Source organism: Oncorhynchus tshawytscha, unplaced genomic scaffold (assembly GCF_018296145.1).
Source record: "Oncorhynchus tshawytscha isolate Ot180627B unplaced genomic scaffold, Otsh_v2.0 Un_contig_1712_pilon_pilon, whole genome shotgun sequence".
Classification (NCBI taxonomy): domain Eukaryota; kingdom Metazoa; phylum Chordata; class Actinopteri; order Salmoniformes; family Salmonidae; genus Oncorhynchus; species Oncorhynchus tshawytscha.
This window is the reverse complement of record NW_024609028.1, coordinates 6-18,364: the sequence shown is the minus strand read 5'-3', so window position 1 is coordinate 18,364 and position 18,359 is coordinate 6. Positions and strand designations below refer to the sequence as shown.

The following is an 18,359-nucleotide window of genomic DNA, read 5'->3' as shown; positions in this document are numbered from 1 at the left end:
CCTGACACATATGCTTAGATAGCCTACTGCTGGAGCTTGCTGAGGAAGAGGCAAGCAAATGGGTTATGCCTCATTTCACTGACATGTTGCTTTGGATAACAGTATCTGCTAAATGACAGAAAAGGAGTAAATGTGAAATAGACAATAACAGTGATCATACAGTTTTAACAGTCAATTTCCTTGTGTATTTGGGTTCACCCATCTGTACCAAGTGGGATGGGACTAAATAGCTGGACACACACTGTGCAAGGAATATCGACTCAGCAATATGAGAGGCTGTAGTTCAAAATGTCTCGCTGCAATACACACCGTGGATTAGATTAACAGTTGGGTGGAAATATGATTTGGAAAAGGAGCTGTGAGCATTTCTGTTTGACTGAGATTCCAGATGTAATGCTAAACTAAGACCCTCAGAAATGATTCATTCTGTGATGTTAGGCAGAGAGGCAACAATATGGTTACAAGAAAATTGCTTGTGGGGGCGGAGGAGAGGCATTCTGACAGCTAAATAATAAAAAAGCCCACTGTCTTTTTCCTAGCAGCAATTAAAACATGAAAAATGCATGAAATCTCTGCACTAAATCATTTTTTTAACAAGGATCTTTTTTAATACAGAAAGCGTTAAGTGGTTCTCAGATACAACAACAAGCTAAATATGCACAGTAAAACTCAGTTTCTGTGTAATAACTATGTATTAATAACTGTGTAATAACCATTATTAACTGTGTAATAACCATTATTAACTGTGTAATAACCATTATTAACTGTTTAATTACTAAGTAATAACTGTGTAATAACCATTAACTGTGTAAAACCATTCTTAACTGTGTAATAACCATTATTAACTGTGTAATAATTATTATCAACTGTGTAATTACTATTATTAACTGTGAAATTACTAAGTAATAACTGTGTAAAAACTCATACAGAAAACACACCATGGGTGAACCTTCCAAACGTCTTGGTGGAGTGTCCTGTCCTCTGAAATAATAGAGAGACAGAGGGTTGCATGAGTCAAACCAGCAAAAAGTACAACAGTCATGAAACGTAATGAGTTACTGAAATCAGAGGATAACATTTTTGTCAGAATCCAAAAGAAAAGGCCCAAACAAGAGAAGAAGCTCATATCTCAAACTCCATAATGTCCTGCATCCTACATCGTTATAACCTAATCTAAAACCCTACACGCTGATAACTTGATAAGTCATTACTTCCAATGACTCCGATAACCTTTGATGACTCCTATGACTCCTATGACCAACCATCGATCAGGACCTTGAAGAGCTCAATGGAATGACTCATTACTGTACAGAGACACAGAAAACCCTGAAGTCAGAGTAAAGTAGTGATTCAACTGCTAGATCAATCAGGCTGCTCTGCTCTCTAAGTACCATGCCTACTGCTATTTGCCAGCCAGAGCCTGTTGATGAAGTGTTGCCTGGTGGCCACAGTGAGACAAAAAACAACGGAAGCAACTAGAAGCGTCCATTGTCAATCTCCTGTTCCTGATTATGGGGAACTCTGGGCAATCATATCAACACATACAGATGTAGGATTTTAATTTGAGCCAGTTTGTTACAGTAGGAAAATAATCCTGCAGCAACGGGAAATGTGAATTATTATGTGGATTAAAGTATTAATATTAATTATAATGTTAATATTATTATATTAATGGACATTTTTGTAGGGGTAGATACATGTTTCATTAGGGCTAAGTCTGACATTTGAAAGGGCCTTTTTAAAACTTAATAGACAAACTTTAGAAGCCTTTTTTCAAAATAAACTTGAATAAATACAAAGACAAAAGAGAACCCAAGTTTGCATCTCAACAAACAAAAAAAAACAGGCTCCCTAAGTGATCAAATTAAGATGCTATTGGGAACATCTGTAAACACATAGAAATATAACAGAACAAAACAGGCACAAACTGCATTTCTGCACAGTAAAGGTTTCTGGCTTGGCAAGGCTAGGTAATTATTGGGCACCATAGTTTCCTCAAAGCTCTATACTGTTTATGCCAGAGTTTGGAGAGGATATTTCACAAGGTTTACATGGTTATTTCTGAATATCGACTGTGTCGTACATACTGTACCACATAATTGTACTTGGTCATCTGGTGCTACATATCAGTTGTCTGCACTGTGGCCCAGTGACACACTTCTCTATTCTCCACAGATCACATTTGGGATAAACCCAATGTCAAATCCAAAATATCAGACATTCTCTGCCAGGATACATGTTGTAGGGTAGACAAATGCTAATTAGAATACAATGTCTTACAAATGGAACATTTATAATATAAATGGAGAAAAAAGAAATTTGAGCTGATTTTCCACCCAGCTCCCAAAGGCATCTTCCCACCAGCCAACATAATGGGACATTGACCCCCAGGGTGGCATTCTTTGTTACCATGTCATATGGAACTGTGAAAGCCATACCCTCTGTGCCACAGAGGCCACAAGAACCCAGAGGACACTGAGGACATTCCACACAGAGAGCTATAAGACCTACTGTACAGACCTGGATTTATTAATATACAGCAACAATGATCTGTGTTTACTGGTAAAATGGTAAAAGGGTGGGCAACAAAGTATGTATCCTTTTCCTCTTGGTTCTAGTAATCTATCACAAAGCCATTATAGCTCTGTAGTTCTCCATGAGAAAAGGGCTTAGAAAAGAGCATGCACTAAGTGTAACAAAGCAACTTTGTGTCTGAAAGGTAGAGACTCACCTGGAATCTCTTCTTGGACCAGATTTTCTTCATGTCTAGAAGTAGTGCCTCTGTATCTCTCTTACTCTCTCTCTCTTTCTCTCTCTCGATGCCCAACTCTGGTTTGCAGATTACCTGTGGCACTTGCTCAGCAAAACATCACTGCTGTGATCCTACCCAAATGGAGTGTGGGTCAACCACAATAATTCTCACACAAACCATGTAAATAGATGAAGCTCTCTTCACACGCGTGTGTGTTTATAATCCTCTGGTCTGGATGAGAGGAGGAACGTTCGGGGATTACAACCCACAATATCCAGGTGTCTTTGTGTGAGAGTGAGAGTGTTTATCCGCCAAGGTGAGCAGCATCACTCTGACGTAGCAGACTCTGACTGCTGCCGGAGGAGAAAATGTTCAGCCGAACGCTGACACAAGCCGAGCCGGTCTCCATCCCCTCCAGCCCATCCCTCCCTTCTTCAACCAAGCCCCTCCTCGGAGCAACAGTAGCCAGGCAGAGAGGAACAGATTGAGACCCCAAACCGTGAGGACAACAGTGGAGAGGTGTGATCCGGAGGAAGGAAAACTACCTGCTCCTCTAAAGCATCCTCTCTGTCTCCTCTCTCTGACACAGCAACAGCAGCAGGAGGAATGAGAGGAGAGGAGAGATAGCCGCCAAGAATGAGAAAGAGCGAGAGAGAGCAGACAAAGAGAGAGCAGAGGGGAAGCACAGAGGGAGCAGGAGAGAGAGGAGAGGGTAGAGAGAAAGACAGACCAATAGAGATGGAGAGAGAATGGAAAGTGGGAAATAGAATCAGACAGAGTTCCCTCCGTTCTGTTTACATCATAAACCCACAGTTGAAGTGTGCCCCGCTTCCAACCCCACCCTCCCCAAAATCCAAATCCTTAATCCAAACTGCCTCTTTTTTCGGGATCCCTCTCTCCTCTCCTCCTCTGCTTGATTCTCTTCAGCTCCAGTATCTTCACAGAGGAGAGGAAGAATGCAGCCTTCAGAAAACAGCCTCCCCACCCCCAGGGCATCAATTATACATTCATGGTCCATGTCTGTGACGTTCTACTAAATCTGACTTCACGCTAAATAGCAATCAGTTATTTGCACCAGTGAACAGAGCAGAATTGCCCCTCTCCATTTCTCTCGCTCTGCTTCAGCTCTGTCCCCAACACTACAAATGGCATGGATAGATTATCTTGATGGCTAGCTGGTGCAACATACAAGCTGTGCACACCATATCTCTGACAGATACACAAATCAAATAGGAACAACAAACACCATGGATACATTCACTGTACATTTGACATCAACAGTAAGTTGTGCATTTGTCTTTGTGGTGTTTTATACACAGTGTATCTCTCTCACTACGTTAGTGTAGGGTTTCCCAAACTCGGTCCTGGGGCCCCCCTGGGTGCACATTTTGTTTTTTGCCCTAGCACTACACAGCTGACTAAAATAACCAACTCATCATCAAGCTTTGATTATTTGAATCAGCTGTGTAATGCTAGGGCAAAAATCAAAATGTGCACCCAGGGGGCCCCGGGACCGAGTTTGGGAAACCCTGAGTTTGTGTGTCAGCAGGTCAGAGTGTGTGATGGAAATGGAGTCTTAACCATCAATAAATGATGTGGGAAAAGATGATGATGTCTTTCTACCCCGCCTCCCCATTCTACGGTTCTCACAGGAATAATCTATAATAACTATATATTATAATAATAATAACTCAACTAGAAATAACAGATCATGAAACAAACAGATGTGGTGAAAGGAATTAGTGAACGAGGAAAGGTGAAGAGAACACATCATCCTCCCACTGCGATCACCTGACACTACAAATCCTCCCTTCTTATTACAGGCCTGTCACACGGTGGGTCTCATGCATCTCTCCTCCTGGTGGGTCTCTATGTCTATCTCTCCTCCTGGTGGGTCTCTATGTCTATCTCTCCTCCTGGTGGGTCTCTATGTCTATCTCTCCTCCTGGTGGGTCTATGTCTCTCTCCTCCTGGTGATATTCAACCTGCATGTGACCATCTATCTCCCACCATGACCAATAAGCCTCTTCTCAGACACTCTATCTCCCCTTCCTCCGCCCTTCTTTTCACCTTTCATAATATAATAGAGACAGTAGATCTAGCTGGTCTGTCATAATATAATCTCTCTCTCTCTCTCGTCACACACACACACACACACACACACACACACACACACACACACACACACACACACACACACACACACACACACACACACAGCATAATGTATTGTTCTCTCAGATACATCTGTGTCCACCACATCCATCAAATTCATCTAAAAATAATAACAGGGGGACCCAGATCTCATTTAAAAACCACCCAGCCATCCAGAAACTAGATGGGCATTTTTTAGATTTAGGCCAAATCTTTCACACTGCGATTGACTGCTATGCTGAGAAATCCACTTTTTCATCATTGTTATGTGAGACACGCTATTGTGATATAGTGTCAATACCCAGGGGATATTACCACATGCCCATAAATCAGAGAAAGCCAACCATTTACAGACGTAGATTAGTCTTTTTTATAGCTAAAGCATCTATTGATCTTAATAATGTTATTTATTTACCCATTTGGCTGTTTCTAAGTAAGTGAATGCACTCTAATTCAAAAATACAGCCAATACAGTGTTCCTTTTCACTCAAAAGCTGCCTCAATAGCTATAAGCCTTCTCCTTCCTTCCTTCCTTCCTTCCTTCCTTCCTTCCTTCCTTCCTTCCTTCCTTCCTTCCTTCCTTCCTTCCCCTTTTCCCCATCCCTCCCTCTACCTCCCTTCGTCTCCCTCCATCCCTCTTCATCCCTGCTCCATCACCTCGCCCCATGCATCTCCAGAAAGAAGGGATTTTCTCTGGCAGTGAATAATCAATACCAAGGGTCTCTGTGAGATACAGGATACACCACGATAGTCACAATTCACTTGACGGGATCAATATGTCCCCGGACCAATCATAACACTGCCTTCTATTACAGCAGTCCAATGAAAATCCAAGAAGCAGGTGTCAAAGCTACAATACGTTGTCAGACAAATGACCTAAGGGGGATTCAGTTACTATATCACAGTAAGTCACCATAGTAACACAATGGGCGTATGTTTTATAGTCTAAAGAAGCTTCCTCGCCCCTCCTTCTTCCCCATCATCAGTTACATGAAAATGAATGAAAACAACATGACATCCATGCAGATATCAACTAGCTGATACAATACAGTAGCCAGCATACCATTTACTCTACTTGGATGAGTTTACAGCAATGAGAAACAGAGCAGACTTCACGGAAGCCCATTGATTTTGTGACAGAGGGGGGTTTCAGTGGCGCAGCTCTGATGAACTCTCTGCAGGCCCACAACTCTATCAGAGGCATTTATCTGGCATTAGCTCCGTGAGGTAGAAAACAGACCCCGCTGTGGGCGCATCTTAATCGAGTTGCTTTTTTTTATACGAGTCACTTTGCGCCACAGGTCCAACCACAGGACACAGTCAATCCCAACAGAGGAACCCAGAGCCTTCTCCAAAACCTGTTAGTCACAACCCATATCTAGACGTTTGCTGGGAAGACAAGGTAATCATTCCTCTTGCCCTGAGGTTTCCCCGGGTCTACATGTTCGTTTTCGGTTTCCCTGTCTAGTTAGAGGAAACTTCCTACCGGGCACAGACATCAGTTCAACGTCTTTCCATTTACATTTGGTTAAGTTGTCAACTAACATGAATTCAACATGAAATCAACCAAAAATATCCCCTGTCATTCGATTTAGGTTGTAGGTTTGGTGGAAAAAAGAGGAAATTCCTTCAGGTTGATGACTTTTTGCAAATCCAATCAGTTTTCCACATTGATTCAACATTATCACGTTTCATTTTAGGGTTGAAATGACGTGGATACAACGTTGATTCAACCAGTTTTTGCCCAGTGGGTTTATACATTCTACCTCCGTCATAGAACAGAAGCCATTCCTTTGTTGTAAACGTAGCTCAGACTCAGACCCTGTGGAGATACAGGGTGGTGTAGAGGTCCAGGCCCAGGTGACAGACACAGTGGGCATGTCTGTACTGACTGCTGATGACCACACAGAAACCTGATCCTATCACCTAATCCTGGCCCCCTCCAGGCCTCAGACCATGGGACTGACGCCTAACTAGAGAGAAGGAACATAAACAGGACGCCAGGCCAAACACGGAGGCACCTCATCTCATGATCCGGGGTGAAATTTCCCCTTGGTACAGATCTAGGATCATCTTTCCTCACCTGACAAAATAGGTCAGTTCCCTTAATATGGCCAGTGGTGGAAAAAGTACCCAATTGTCATACTTGAGTTAAAGTATAGATACCTTAATAGAAAGTTACTCAAGTAAAAGTGAAAGTCACCTAGTAAAATACTACTTGAGTAAAAGTCTAAAAGTATTTAGTTTTAAAAATGTATATCAAAAGTAAATGTAATTGCTAAAATATACTTAAGTGTCAAAAGTAGATGTAAAATTATAAATCATTTCAAATTCCTTATATTAAGCAAAGCAGACGGCTCCATTTTCTTGTTTTTTAAAATTACGGATAGCCAGGGGCACACTGCAACACTCAGACTTTATTAACAAAAGATGCTGTTGTGTTTAGTGAGTCCACCAGACCAGAGGTAGTAGGGATGACCATGTGTTCTCTTGATAAGTGAATTTCAAAATGCTCCTGTCCTGCTAAGCATTCAAAATGTAACAAGTACTTTTAGTTGTCAGGGGAAATGTATGGAGTACAATATGGTATTATGGTACTATTGATATTTTCTTTACTAATGTAGTGAACAAAAACGACTTAAGTAGTACTTTAAAGTAATTTTACTGAAGTACAATCACTGAATATTATGGGGATATTCTGGGAATGTATGGTACTATTCATATTTTCTTTAGGTCTGGTCTGTGTTAATGTAGTGGAGTGAAAAGTAAAACTTGTCAAAACAGATAAATAGGACAGAAAGAGAGAGGGGGCAGATACAGACTGAAAAGGAGAGAAAGAGAGAGGGGGGCAGAGACAGACTGAAGAAGGAGAGAAAAGTATTTTTTAGAGACAGACTGAAGTAGGAGACATAAAACTGAATAAGGAGAGACATTGTGGTCCAGACTGACCATGCACTGTGACTGAGAGAAAGAGAGAGGGGGGGCATGCATTCTGGGAATGTAATGGGATTTCACATCACACAGATGCCTCTTGCTAGTTTATCTCATTCTCTAGGTCTGGTCTGTGTTAGTCACAGGACTGCATAGTGGACTGGGGTGATAAAGAGGGGAGAGAGAGGGGGCAGAGACAGACTGAGAGAAGGAGAGAAAGAGAGAGAGGGGGCAGAGACAGACTGAGAGAAGGAGAGAAAGAGAGAGGGGGGTGCAGAGAGAGACTGAGAGAAGGAGAGAAAGAGAGAGGGGGGCAGAGAGAGACTGAGAGAAGGAGAGAAAGAGGGGGGGGCAGAGAGAGACTGAGAGAAGGAGAGAAAGAGAGAGGGGGGGGAGAGAGACTGAGAGATACTATGAGATACTCTATGCCTACAGTATGGACTAAAATTAGGAGGTACTGTATCTACCATGTGACCAGACAGACAGGCAGTCGGGCTGACAGACTTACAGACAACTGGGGGGCACTGGTGGGAGATAATGTATTTACAACTGCTCCCACAGAGTCTTTGAAGTATTGCAATATTATCCTTTGAAACAATGTACTCCCTAGTATTTGCTGTAGCTGGTACAGTCATTTTATGGATGCAATGCCCAGTCATTTTTCTCAGCGCCTGTTAATAGTTGAGAGCCTAGAAGAAGAGACTATCCTCAGAGGCAGTGCGTGTCTAGTTATCATCATCGGGGGATGCTGTGAATAGCCTGCTCATTAGGTGAGTATTATTGGTTTGCACTGGAAGCCTGTCAGCCAGCCAACACCTGTTAGGTTTGAAACATCCTGGTCCCAACTAGAACTGGAAGAATAAATCAATGGCGTCAATGGCGTTGTACAATTCAATATTCTAGAAGGAGGTAATGGAAGAGAATGAACAGTGGACAATATGAGTCTGATGAGGTCTTCTGTGTCTGTTGTGACCTCATCATGGTCCCGTCCTTCTTTACTTCAGACTTCGTCCCAGTAAGCACAACAACATCAGATTGTCATAAGATAATAGATAGCTGAACAGTAAGAACGAACCTACTCAAGAGCCCAGACACTTCCCACCTCTTCCGTGTGGTTGGTTAGAAAGAGTTCTAACACTCACCTTTGGGTTTCTTTCTCCTGGGGCCGGTCACACCGTCGCTCACACTTCTCAAAGCCTTCCGAGCATCCAGATACTCCTTCTTTAGCATGGCTCCAGTTGATATCTCTCTCACTCTCTTATTCATTTAACATTGGGCCTCTCAGATGTGTAATCCTCGTTAATCAAACGTCCGTCTTCTTGTCGAACTCTCAAATCACCATCAAATCACAATCTAAGCCTGTTCCTCTACACTTGACAGTTCTTCCTGGTTTTACCCTCAAATCCTGACCTTAGTGAGGTAAGGATGACATTTCAAAATGGCCACTTCTCCTTAGTTGGAATGTGTATCCCAATCCCATGGAGGCAAGGGTGAATATGAGATCCTTAAAATGGCTTCTCCTCCCAGACTCCTAGATGTCCTGTCTACTTCATGGCCAGGGTGAGGACATATTCCTTAAGATGGCTGCCTCAATGCGCCTGATGGTTCCCTCTGCCTTGCTCAGGCCCTCTCTCTCTCTCTCCCCCCATTCCCCCTTACTCCAACACAACAACACCAAGCCCGGTGGTCTATTTTGAGTGGGCTATTGTACACCCCTGTTACTCCTGCTCTGTACCCTTACAGTGGACCTGCCCTCCTGTAATAAGGAGATTACAGACAGGGCTGAAACGACCTTTACTGTCCTGTCTGACTCTCTGCTTGGACTGAGAAACCCCCTACTAGTGACAGACTGAAGAAGGCTTCCTGTGATCCTGTGATGCACTGAAACAGAATCTGAACTCGTTAAAGAACAGAGAACGTTTGAACACAACTTATTGAGTGGGAGTTGTTTACATTTCTGTCTGTTTTGACAGCCAATGAACATGGCAAAGATATCGTTGTCAGCCATGAATAACTTCAACAAGCTGCTTTAAAGCTGAAATACTTCATGGTGAAACTGCTACGTCTGTTGAGTCTTGAAAACCCGTCCTTAGGCAACACAGTGACTAGGTTTCAATGATGGACTCTTTTGGCGTAGAGGAAGTACATCACTGCCTACGTCGATAAAGAAAACAAATCCGGGGACTCAAATCACAAGCCAGACATGCCAGAACAACGCAACTCAAAACCAAAGTTTGCTGGCAAAACCTTTGCAGTGGTTTTAGTGAAGGTTGAAGGTGATCTCCGTATTGCTAGTTACTATTTTGTATTTTATTCAAGCTGATAAAGTATTGATGTAGGCAGTGAGGTAGTTCTTCTTTGCCAAAACAGTCCATCATTGAAACCAGACCCTAGTCGCTGTGTTGCCCAGGGTTGTGTTTTCAAGGCTAACATCTGTTTGAGATATTTCAACAATATACAAGTAACAGCAAACAGCAAACACTGTATTTTCCCCTCTGACATCATCACACTTGCGATGGAACAGCAGAATATGTACTGCCGTTGTTTGTCCATGCTGCCGAACATGCCTCCGCCTCTGTTCAGTCACAAAACAATAACCAAAACAAAGGCTCTGGGCAGTGGTGTAAAGTACTTAAGTAAAAATACTTTAAGGTACTACGTAAGTTGTTTTTTTAGGGTATCTGTACTTTCCTATATTTACTTTTACTCCACGACATTCCTAAAGAAAATAATGTACTTTTTACTCCATACAAGTTCCATGACACATTAAAGTCATTTACAGTGCTTAGCAGGACTGGAAAATGGTCCAATTCACACACTTATCAACAGAAAACATCCCTAGTCATCCCTAATGCCTCTGATCTGGAGGACTCACTAAAAACAAATGCTTAGTTTGTAAATGATGTCTGAGTGTTGGAGTGTGCCCCTGGCTATCCATAAATTTAAAAATCAAGAAAGGAATTTTAAATGATGTATACTTTTACTATTGATACTTAAGTATATTTTAGCAATTACATTTACTTTTGATACTTAAATATTTAAAACCAAATACTCTTAGAATTTTACTGAAGTAGTATTTTACTGGGTTACTTTTACTTTTACTTGAGTCATATTCTATTAATATTAAGATATCTTTACTTTTACTCAAGTATGACAATTTTACTTTTTCCTCCACTGGCTCTGAGGGAGAACATTGTCTCTGTTTCCCCTAAAGCCGATTCGATCTTTAAGTGACTATAAAAAGTAGAGGTGAATTTTTGAATGACGGACCAAAAGCAGAGTCAATTCGACAGGCTAAAAACACATGTACAGAGTGTGGTGGTGGACTACATTGTATTCTAAATCTGAAGGGGATTGGTCACCACTATGTCTGACGTCACTAAATTGACTCTGCTTGAGGATATCAAATGTTAGACACGTAAACCAAATTCTGGAGTGCATATATACCCACCGACAGTGTGAGTCTAAGACATGGGTCTATAACTGCACAGTAAATATATTCTGAGGATGGGAACCCACCCTGTCAACTTGTCACGGGGTCGTTAAATTACAGTAGAGTTCTGGTTAGCATAGCATAGCTAGCCACACTGAAACTCCCTAGATCCACAAGGACACTGGAGAGGAAAGTCACAATATTTGGCATAACAAACTGTAGTTGTGGAATATGGGCCAGAGGCGTGGGAGAAACACGTTCAAGTCCTCCCAAGCATGGGACCATGTTGCATTCTGGTTTCCTTCCCAGAATAACAAAATGGCAGAGGTTTGAGAGGCCAGTCTAAGAGCATGCATGTTTGGTAACTTGAAGGGGGTTTATATTAGGCATTCATAACACCTTTATGGATGTTTCATGTCTAAATACCATGTCAGCTAAAATACCAGTTACTTGGATAGCGCTCAGAGAAACATGATGTAAGCATTGCGGTGGTTTACACCATTAAACACCTATCGTGGACGTATGAAACTGACAGATTCTCGTGGACAGATGAAACATTGAGGATCTGTCAAGGCTCACATATAATTATGTGATTACAGGCAACAATAGTTTCTGGTTTGGGCTTTCGTTGGTGATTTTTGGACCAATCAGTACGGGGAGAAGGCGGTGCTTAAGCAAGTGCAGTGATTTTCAAGCCTGTGTGTGGATGATATACAGTTTCCACTAGATTCCACAGCCACAAAGTCAAAATTGTCTGTATCGTAAAAATTCATGAAAACAAAAATTTGCCCATGATAAACACTGGTGAATTTAGCGGAAGGAAGGGGTTTGGCTGAGAGTTTCAGTTTGCGAGGGAGGAGACTTCACTTCCTTCCGTTGCGGAAAGGTAACCATAATTGTTAACAGCATTCCCCCCCCAGAAGTAAAACAGCAAATTACAGATTTGCGCAAGCGGATTTTACTTCTGGGTAACCAAGATTATAAGAGTTGTAAAATCATTGAATGTGTGAGGGGGTTACGTTTACAGACTGACCTCATGTCAGGTCATTGAAGTGATTCAGTGGTCAAAGCGTAAACACTACTAAGCCAAATATGATGTGTCAAAAAGTATTACAGTCACAGACTTGTTGTGGTCACTACTGACATATGGTGCTTTTTGACTTCTAAAGGGCCAGCCTCAAAAAGACCTACATGTGATGCATCTATTATTTTCTACATGCATCTATTACCAGAAAAAACACACACACATTTCCTCTATCCTTTTATACATCTATATCTCCCACTCCTCAACCCTCCCTCCCTCTTTCATCATGATGACTGTGATTGAGTGTGACTGTCCATAGTCTCAGCCCCACTGAGGCACTGTGGTGTTGCTATAATTACTTGTGATGTGTACTGGTGCAATAGGAGAGCTCAATGGCATCCACACATCTCTGGAACACGAACCCCCTGGCACATACCATGCCACAAATAAGAGAGGAGGGAATAAAGGGAAGGGAGGAGGGAGAAACTGACAGGGGTCTGGGGGCGGGGGGAGGGATGGAGGGTTGAGGATCTGGGAAGGCTCAGGGATAATTATGTGATTACAGGCACAGGGGTTTCTGGGGGCTTTTGAGGGATTTTTGGAGGGAGGGAGTATGGGGAGGGAGGGAGGGAGGGAGGGAGGAGGGAGGGAGGGAGTTTTGGACACACAGGGGTCTGGGGGCAGGGAGGTGTGTGGATGATATACAGTTTCACTAGATTCCACAGCCACAAAGTCTGGGGGCTAAAAGGGAGGAAAACCAAAAGGGGTCTGGGGGCATGAAGGGACACCGGGAAATTAGCGGAAGGGGTCAGGGGCTTGGGGAGGGAGGGAGGGAGGCGAGGGAGGAGACTTCACTTCCTTCCGTTGGGAAAGGGAGGGACCATAATTGAGGGAACAGGGATTCCCCCAGAAGTAAAACAGGGGTCTTACAGAGGGAGGGAGGGAGGGAGGGAGGGGGGAACCAAGATTATAAGAGTTGAAAATCATTGAAGGGCAGAGGGGGCGATAGAGACTGAGAAGAGGCTTATTGGTCATGGTGCATGGTCATGGTGAGAAATAGATGATCACATGCAGGTTGAATATCACCAGGAGGGAGAGAGACAGAGACCTACCAGGAGGAGAGAGACACAGAGACCTACCAGGAGAGAGAGAGACACACAGAGACACACCAGGAGGAGAGAGACACAGAGACCCACCAGGAGATGATCCAGAGACTTTTCACAGAGACCCACCAGGAGAAAGAGACACAGAGACCCACCAGGAGGAGAGATAGACATAGATACCCACCAGGAGGAGAGAGACACAGAGACCCACCAGGAGTGAGAGTGTGACTGTCCATAGAGACCCCAGAGGCACCAGGGGTTGATAGACATAGATACCCACCAGGAGGAGAGAGACCAGAGACCCACCAGGAGAGAGAGAGAGACACAGAGACCCACCAGGAGGAGAGATGACACAGAACCCACCAGGAGGAGAGATAGACATAGAGACCCACCAGGAGGAGAGATAGACATAGATACCCACAGGAGGTCTGGGGCAGGGAACCAGGAGGAGAGATAGAGATAGATACCCACCCGGAGAGAGAGAGGGGGTCACCAGGAGGATAGACACAAAGACCCACCAGGAGGAGAGAGACACAGAGACCCACCAGGAGAGAGAGAGGAGAGAGAGAGAGAGAGAGAGAGAGAGGTCATGGTGGGAGATAGAGATGGTCACATGCAGAGACCTACCAGGAGGAGAGAGAGAGATAGAGACCCACCAGGAGGAGAGAGACACAGAGACCCACCAGGAGAGAGAGATAGACAGAGAGAGACCCACCAGGAGGAGAGATAGACACAGAGACTCACCAGGAGGATAGACACAAAGACCCACCAGGAGGAGAGAGACACAGAGACCCACCAGGAGAGAGAGAGAGAGAGAGAGATCCACCAGGAAGGAGAGAGACAGACAGAGACCCACCAGGAGGAGAGAGACACAGAGACCCACCAGGAGAGAGAGAGAGACACAGAGACCCACCAGGAGAGAGAGACACAGAGACCCACCAGGAGGAGAGAGACATAGAGACCCACCAGGAGGAGAGAGACACAGAGACCCACCAGGAGGAGAGAGAGAGACAGAGACCCATCAGGAGGAGAGAGAGACACAGACATGAGAAGAGAGGGGTAGAAGGTTCTAGGCAGAGACTCAAGAATAAGACCAATATGTCAACAGGAGAGGGGAGAGAGGTGAGGAGAAAACAAGAGGGTGTGATGGGTGAGGAGAGAGGGGGAGAAGGCTGAGGAGAGAGGGGGAGAAGGCTGAGGAGAGAGGGGTAGAGGGCTGAGGAGAGAGGGGGAGAAGAGTGGAGTAAAAGGGACAGAAGGTTTGGGGGCAGAAAGTGAAAAGCAGAGATTGTCTGGCGAAGGCCAAATACTTCCCCAGGAAAGGGAGAGAGGGGTATGGTGGAAAGGAAGGGCAGCGATTGCAGAGGAAGAGGGAGATCAAGAGATTGAGGTGGGAAGAATGAGAACCGATAAAAGGGAAAGGAAATAGATTAATAGAGGGGGGGAGTGAGTGAGAGCTGAAGGGGAGTATAAAGAAGATGAGATGAGAGGGGAGTGAGTTAGAGTTCCTCGTCTAGCCTTTCAAAAAGGCCGATCCATCTCTCTCTTCAGTCTGTTACGGTGAATTCATGCCGTCAGAACTCCCACCCTCAGCAAAGGAGCCCTCCAAAGCATTCTAATTATAGCTAGTATCTTATGAAACAAGGGGATCAGGGCAATGCTTTCGGCTTCACCACGCACAAGTACAAAAGTGTCCTTCGTCGTACCGTCTTCCCTTTAATAGCGTTCTCACCGTAAGATTCTGTCCTGTGTCCCAAAATGGATTCCTATGTCCTTAATTGGGGAGGACGGGCTTGTGGTAATGGCTGGAACGGAATAGGTGGAATGGTATCAAATACATCAAACACATGATTTCCATGTGTTTGATGCCATTCAATTTACTCTGTTCCAGACATTATTATGAGCCGTCGTCTCTCAGCAGCCTCCACTGCCACTATATAGGGAGTAGAGTGCAATTTGGGACACAGACAGACAACGTGTTGGATGGCATTGGGTTGTGGGACACTACGTGTGGAGCTCCAGTTACATCTGTTCATTCTCTCATGTGATGTGGTCCAGACTAATGACATGGCCTTTACTGACTGGTGAGCCACATAGCATTTGTCTGATTCCTTTATTAGATGTATTAAAGGGACAGCTCTGCAGGCCCAAATGTGATACTGTAAACACACAAATAAATACACAAACATCTATTTACAGTCATTCAAATGGAGTAATCTCTCTCTCTCTCTCCATCTCTCAGTTACACCCTGGACAAAATGGCCACCATATCACTTCAGTTTTCTTCAAACTGCAAAACAACAATCATCCAACCAGGGGGTCAGAAGGTGAAGGGTTCAACTGCTAAAAGATCACAGTGACAGATGACATGGGGGGGTCACACCAGCCCCACCCTAAACCTCTACGTCTCAATTTAGACTGAGGAGCCAAATTTAACCTCACCCCTCTCAAGACAAGTGTTGCTAGCTGACGGCTTCTACAGTAGAATTCGTTTTGAAGGAGCAGGGTTGAAGTACTTTTGAAAGGGTTTTCTGGAGTGGAATGGACAGCTATTTGAGATGGAATTAAATCAAATATACCACCTGCAAACCTGTTAGGTACATTGTTGTTGGCTTTTGTAAAGATTGGTCCTTTGCTTACCGAGCACCTTTTAAAAAGTAGATGGATAACAGATGTTCCCCTGCATGCTTCCCTTATAGACTTACACAATGTTTTGTGAGGGTTGTCCCCATGTTTCAATACTCAGCAAACACAGATGAATCATAATGTTGTCCCAATGTTTCCCCAACGTTACCTTCTCCCAGGTCCATAACGGCAAGCAGGGCACTGCTCTGAGCCTCCCCCAGGCAGTTGCTGGCCACGCAGGTATAGAGCCCAGCGTCACTGGCCTTGCAATCCCTGATCCACAGACCCCCAACATCCTTCTCCCCAGGCGGGGCCAGGAGATCATTGTTACGGTACCAAAACAGAGAGGGGGCAGGTTGACCCCCCACAGACACCCTCAGGCGGATATCACACCCTGTCCCCACTGCAGCCTTGCGGAGCTTGCGCAGGAACACCGGCGGGGTTCGACCTGGGTCCCCTGTGTCCGGAACTACCTGGTCCTGGGAAACTTTGGCCCGTTTGGAGGGGATACCAGGACTGAGGTGTGTGCCGCCTTCCGCCATTTTCTTTGGGTTGGTGCTCATGGTTCTGAACACTTCATGTTCAACAAGTGACAGCCTTTTAGATATGGGTTGCAGTTACTGAGTGTATGGAACAGTCCTTATGAAATCATTCATTGGTACTTCTATTCCTTGGCTGGTCAGAGGTACCTCTCAGCATTGCAATTTGATCTGGAGTCTGTGGTTACATAGATATACAGTAAGTTACTGCCACAAATTAAATGAACATGTGGCTGCAACGATGCAGTCCACTTATAGACGCAAATAAAACACAGAAGGTAACCAATTAACTTATCATGATAAAGTTACCCCAAATCCCTCAATAAATATCATGCCAGTGAAGGGACAACATGCCTTTAACCCAATTATTAACCCCTGATAATGAACTTACCTCATCACCTCCCAGAAAAATATGCAATCCATTTTTTTCACATCCTCTCAAAGTCCAATTAAGGTAACAAGATCTGGGAAGCCAAATATTTCATCTGGAACAAATGAAAGTGTCCTCTCTCTGCCTACCCTCCTGTCCACTGGAGCCCCTGGTGTAAGTCCACCTGGATCATCTAGACTTAGCCACCATCGCTACGGCCCTTTGAAGGGGGTCTGGGACTCTGCTTACACCCCACCGAAGAGTGGAGAGAGAGAGATCTGACCTATGGAGGCTCCAATGTCACCACTATCCAAACTGGCTCTACTTGGACTCAAGGAGAGTGGCTCTAGTGCACCCACACTACTCTTTAATTCTTGTCAGGAGTTAAGCTCCCCCTCTCTCTCTCGCTCCCTGTCTCTCCCTCGTTCCCTCTCTCTCTCGCTCCCTGTCTCTCCCTCGTTCCCTCTCTCTCCCTTGCTCCCTGTCTCTCCCTCGTTCCCTCACTCTCTCTCTTGCTCCCTGTCTCTCCCTCGCTCCCTGTCTCTCCCTCGTTCCCTCTCTCTCTCTCTCCCTCGCTCCCTGTCCCTCTCCCTCTTTCCCTCTCCCTCTCTTTCCTCGCTCCCTCTGTCTCTCCCTCCTCTCCCTCGCTCTCTCTCCCTCGCTCCCTCTCTCTCCCTCGCTCCCTGTCTCTCCCTCGCTCCCTCTCTTTCCCTCGCTCCCTGTCTCTCCCTCGCTCCCTCTCTCTCCCTCGCTCCCTCTCTCTCCCCGCTCCCTGTCTCTCCCTCGTTCCCTCTCTCTCCTCCCCTCGCTCCCTGTCTCTCCCTCGTTCCCTCTCTCTCCCTCGCTCCCTGTCTCTCCCTCGTTCCCTCTCTCTCCCTCGCTCCCTCTCTCTCCCTCGCTCCCTGTCTCTCCCTCCTCCCTCTCTCCCTCTCCCCCTCGTTCCCTCTCTCTCCCCTCGTTCCCTGTCTCCCCCTCGTTCCCTCTCTCTCCCCTCACTCCCTCTCTCTCCCTCGCTCCCTCTCTCTCCCCCTCGTCCCTCCTCTCCCTCTCCCTGTCCCCCCTCTCTCCCTCGCTCCCTGTCCCTCCCTCACTCCCTCTCTTTCCCTCGCTCCCCGTGGTTGAGTCTCCTGGTAGGTGACGGGCAAGTGCCTCCAACCTTGAGGTGACAGCTGCATCCTGGATAGGTCACATTTTTTGGGCAGCCGATGTGCCCCTGCCCCTGCCTCTCTCTCACACACATGCAAACAAAGCTGCGGGTGCGTGTGTGTGTGTGTCAGAGTAGAGAGGGGAGCCAAGGGCAGTAGATACATGTGTTCTGATTCATAAGTCAAAAGCTAGGCACCCAGCAACATGAGAGCACATGCATACTAACAACTACTGGTAGCTCACATACATACTAACAACTACGGGTAGTTCACATGCATACTA

At 45.1% G+C, this 18,359-nt stretch overlaps 1 protein-coding gene across 1 annotated transcript in view; it reads right to left on the bottom strand.

Annotated features, from left to right (window-relative positions):
• LOC112267666 (striated muscle preferentially expressed protein kinase-like) overlaps positions 1-17,400 on the bottom strand; it is a 59,879-nt gene extending 42,479 nt beyond the window's left edge. Inside the window, 3 exon segments of the mRNA XM_042314038.1 lie at positions 939-981; positions 16,192-16,739; positions 16,953-17,400. Coding sequence (XP_042169972.1) covers positions 939-981; positions 16,192-16,564 — 416 coding nt within the window. The 5' untranslated portion in view covers positions 16,565-16,739; positions 16,953-17,400.
• Positions 17,401-18,359: the final 959 nt, after the last annotated feature.